Source organism: Poromitra crassiceps (genome assembly GCF_964638095.1).
Source record: "Poromitra crassiceps genome assembly, chromosome: 4".
In the NCBI taxonomy this organism is placed as follows: Eukaryota; Metazoa; Chordata; class Actinopteri; order Beryciformes; family Melamphaidae; genus Poromitra; species Poromitra crassiceps.
The window spans coordinates 43,704,797-43,709,796 of record NC_139626.1 but is presented as its reverse complement, the minus strand read 5'-3'; the positions used below and the strand labels follow the sequence as shown (position 1 = coordinate 43,709,796).

Here is a 5,000-nt window from a genome sequence, read left to right as displayed (position 1 = left end):
ATGTACTGTACAACATGTACTGTTCAACATGTACTGTACAACGTTTATTGACATTTATTTATTATAATCTTCATCTTGAATAGGACTCACTTTGCTGTGGTTAGTATGTTGTACCATTCATGGTTCATATGGACTTTGGGTCTGTTGGCATTTGGTCACTTGTGCACATTTAAAACTGTGTGTGTGTGTGTGTGTGCGTGTGTGTGTGTGTGTGTGTGTGTGTGTGTGTGTGTGTGTGTGTGTGTGTGTGTGTGTTTGTGTGTTCATATCTGTAGGGGTGGCTGGCCATGGCAGGCTGCAGTTCGATTGCGAGGCTCTCGAGGAGACGGCAGGCTGGTGTGCGGAGCTACTCTCATTGACACTTGTTGGGTCCTCACATCTGCACACTGCTTCAAGAGGTAAAGCACACTACACACACACACACACGGACGCACGCACGCACGCATGCACGCACGCACGCACGCACGCACACACTAGAGTGGCTTTTAAACATGAAGTCTGGATCATGTCTGGCTAACCAGAGCAGGATATTTTCCGGTTTTACCTTTTTAAACATGAGGGGTCTTTGTTTAGAAACAGCTGGAAATGGTCAGTATTCTCTCTGCCAGTGGGCGGGGGAGGGGGTGTGGGAGCATGCACGTTATTCCCTACAAGGCAAATAGTTGTCGTGTCGTGTGAGTCGTTGTCGGCGCTGTGCTAAATTGAAACAGCTTTAGCGAATCTTTAACCAAACTCCATTCAAAAACATGCCGTTTTAACGGTTACATGCTGCCACTCCGACGTGCTGCCACTCCGACGTTCTGCCACTCCGAAATATCGGCACTCAGAAAGGGATCATGTCTATGTTCCCCGGGTTCTATATTCCCCGTTTTCCCACGCCAAACCTAACCTCCCCCCATGCCTAAACCTAACCTCCCCCAGACCCTAACCCAAAACCTAACCTCTCCCACCCCCACGCCTAAACCTAAAGTCGGCATTGCGGCTTCTAAGGTGAACGACCGCCAGTCCGAATAATGGAAGTTAACGTTCGGAGTGGCAGGGCTTCGGAAAGGCAGACAGTTACCCGTTTTAACAGAGTCCATTCCGACCACGAGGGGTGGCAATGTGCCAAAAATGAGCGCTTCCGCCTTTGTTACATAAAGCCGTCCAGTCAAAATAGTGGTCGGACCGTCGTCAATCACTGTGGGTGATTTATTTTACAAGTGGCATTCAAGTCAAATCTGACTAGTTTTCAATGTATTTCTCCCCACAAAAGTTAGGCTTTTTCTGACATGGGAGCAAGCAAGCAGCGCAGCAGTAATACCGGACCTGCCTGCCTGCATAGCTGAAGCGCGTTGGGATCCCTCTACCAAACAATTCAAGCCGTTTTTGCAGCACTTGAGGAAACCGTGAGTTTGCTCGTTTAATTTGTTGATATAAGCGATTGCCCGAACGATTCATTAATTAATAAACTACGTGAACGTGAAGTGCCACCACCCACCCACATAACAGATACAGATACTGTACATGATCAGGATCATGAGCTGCCAGAGTTAAACAGCAGCTGCTTTTGCGCTAATGCGGATCCTACACCGGGGACCGAGATGAATATGATACGGACTCGTCGGAGTGCGCGTAGGCCGGCTAATTGTTGTTTAACATGCAGGCCAACCGGCTAGGAGCTGGTTATAATACGGATTCCACTGCATGTTAAGAAGTGGTTTAGGGCTGTCAAAATTGCCCCAAAATCATATTGGAATATTCCCTCTAAACAACACATTCGTTTGAATATATTCAAATACTTTTTTTCCGCGCATGGCAAGGCAAACCAATACAACCAGAGCGGGCGTGGCCAATCACGAAAAGGTGCCTAAATTCCAAATACCCCCAGAAAAGATTGTAGAAAGGTTGGCGGAGTTATGCACTCTACCGAGTACCACGACGCTGTGTTTATTTGGATTTTCCACTTATAATAGTTTCAGTCTGTTCTGGAGTTATGTATATTCATGTAAGTGTGTGTAGGTGTGTGTGTGTGTGTGTGTGTGTGTGTGTGTGTGTGTGTGCGTGTGTGTGTGTGTGTGTGTGTGTGTGTGTGTGTGTGTGTGTGTGTGCATGCGCGCGTGTGCGTGCGCGTGTGTGTGTTTGCTTGCATGCATTTGCCTCTGTCTCTTTCGACAGATCTTCGTTAGGTCTTTAAGCCTGAGCAACTCCACCCCCCACACAGAAAACCCTCCGTCCCGAAACCTAAACGTTCTGACAGAAGGCAGATAAGCGCAGTAATGCCAGCAGTAATCAGTGGTGGGCTTGGCTGTGGTTGTGGTGCAGGTGCTGTCTGAGGCTGCAGGGGACAGACAGCTATTTCATCTAAGCCACTTCATCTGGTCTGGGGGGGCTCCACACGGCGCCACCAACTGACATCCATCACCCTATGCATACTGCAGGGAAGGCAGGGCAAGACTTCTGCTAACAGGAAGAGAGCGACAGAGACAAAGAGAGAGAACTAGCCAGTGAAAGGACAAGCAAAGACAACCGCAGGAAGTTGTGGTTTTGTGGGAAACGACCATGTGGTCTGGATTTTTAGAATGATTTTCTTTCATGATGTCTCTTGTCAGACTGCGTTCTGAGTGTGATAAATATCTTTTGGTTGAGCTACCAGCTCTTACTTCCAAGTTTTGGGTTTCCTAGGAAAACCAGAAGGCATTCAAGGCCCCACTAGCTCTACCACTATTAATCTTGATATTTCCACATTAAAGAGAGAGAGGAGAAGCCATTGGCAGAATGATCCTTTCCGATGTCGTTTCTTGAACCACTTCCAGACCCATTTCATTGTGTGAGCTACACTCTGAGAAGCTCTATTCTCTTTGAAATGACACGCACAGGAAACAAACAGCTCTGACCAAATCAGTCACATGTAGTAGTAGCACTGGCCCGTTTGTGTAGAAACGTGATTTTATGAAAGAATATTGATTTTGCCTGTTTTGGGGTTTCACCAGATTTGAGCAAAATAAAGCCTTAGCTTAAACTAAATATAGTTTTGAAGCTCATCCATGTAGAGTTACTAGCAGAACTAGCCTACTTTGAGGTCGTTTTTCTTCAAAAACATAGTTTGGAAACAGTCACGACATAAAGCGGTGTATCTCACTCAATCTTTGGAGTACAAAGATCATTTTGATATCAGCAGAAGGCTTACAGTCTCCTCTTTCCAACAGTGTATAAAACTCAAAGTGTGTTTTGGGGGTCAATGTGACTCATTTTGATAGAGTCCTGAAAACGAGGGAGGCACCGGTCGTCAAGTTTTCAGGCGCCGATTTCCGATTTCAACAGTGTGATCAGCCGATCATCACAGATCAGATTGCAGATTCAAACGATGCGTTTTGCCCACAGTTTGTACACACTACGGCACATCATGTAAAAGTGAACAACATAAAATAGTAACATTCAAATGTAGCTCTGTGTTTAGCAGATTGTTCTCGTGGCTGCGTGACATCGCATGTGTGTAAAAAAATCATTTTCATCTAAACTAGTAATTACGTGTCAGTATTCTGTTGTCACTCACCTGTTGCCACTGGCAGCACATGAAAGGAGACCGTGGCAGCATAGCCATAGGCTCTGACTTCCGTCCAATACGTGACGCTGCTTCTAATCCGTGATCGCAGGCTGTGAAACTCAAAACCGTGTCAGAGATGAACCGTCGCTGCCAACACCGCTAACGTCCTGCTGACGTCCACAAATTGGCTCTTAGCTCTGACAGCATGTCATTTAGAGGGTATTGTTGTCACAGAGATTACTGTAAGCAGACAAGAGAGGTCACACACATCACAACGCTTTTCTCTTTGCCTGTTCAGTCACGCCAGTCTTCAGGACGCTTCCTGCTAGCCTCAGCCTATGGCAGCTTTGAAAAGTCAGACCACTTCCGAGTTTACAGTGTCACACACACACACACACACACACACACACACACACACACACACACACACACACACACACACACACACACACACACAAATATGCATGCACTCGCACACCCATATTTATAATTAACATAGGCATAAATGCACACATCAACACACCGGCATTATACCTAGCTGCTTGTGGAATATAGCATACTGAATTATATCATAATATCTAAAGGTACAACCACCCAACCTAACTGACTTGATCACTTGCGGCCATATCTATCTATATAATAGGGGCAAGTGGGCAACCTTTGTCTGTTCTCTGTTTCCATTTTTGCCCAACTGCTGATGTCATAGTGATGTCATAACAGCAGTCCTATGACATCACTGATGATGTCATAGTGATGTCATAAGAGCAAAATCATCTTATGACATCACTGATGATATCATAGGCACTGATATTGTGGTTTTTGGTTACACTCGGTGACAACACTGATGATGTCACAATGTCCAAGACATCATCACTGATGTCATCAATGATGCGAAGTTGGCTGTGCATGCCGATTAAGCAGGCGAGGACGCACAGCAGCCAAGCCGTGGACGAGGCTGCGCAGCAGGCGAGCTGTGTATGCAAGCTGCACGGCCTCGCCCGCGATGCAGCTCGCCGAGCTGGCCGCACAGTTCTTGAAGTTTCTTTGTCTGCTCAGATAGGCAATAGTTGCTGTTCCTTTAGGAGAATTTGTTGAAACAGCATGTCCAAACTATTCTTAGTGGTGTTAAGCTCTAAGAAACTCAGAATCAAAGTACTGATATAGGCTAGCTAAACTAAATAAGGCAGTTGGTGAGGGTTGACAAGTTAGGACAGCCTAACAGTTATCCTAAAGTTAGGACATTATTTTTAAGATTTTGGGAAGTTAGGATGCTTTTGTAATACACCTTTCCTATCTTAAATTATCATAAGAGCATTAACTTAAGAACTGTTAATATGTAATGTAATGTATTTTCCTAAATCAGGTCTCAACTCTAATGACCATGGTTACTAAACAGTTAGGATAGGATTTGCAGGTTAGGAAGTTTCTGTCATATGGCACCAGATCCATAACACTGTCATTAACCAATTTAGGG

General features: G+C 45.4%; 1 protein-coding gene across 1 annotated transcript in view; it reads left to right on the top strand.

The window, feature by feature from the left end:
- prss12 (serine protease 12) overlaps positions 1 to 5,000 on the top strand; it is a gene marked incomplete at its 5' end in the record, with an annotated part of 47,342 nt that overhangs the window by 35,900 nt on the left and 6,442 nt on the right. Inside the window, one exon of the mRNA XM_083634959.1 lies at positions 276 to 398. Coding sequence (XP_083491085.1) covers positions 276 to 398 — 123 coding nt within the window. The remainder of the gene's footprint in view (positions 1 to 275; positions 399 to 5,000) is intronic.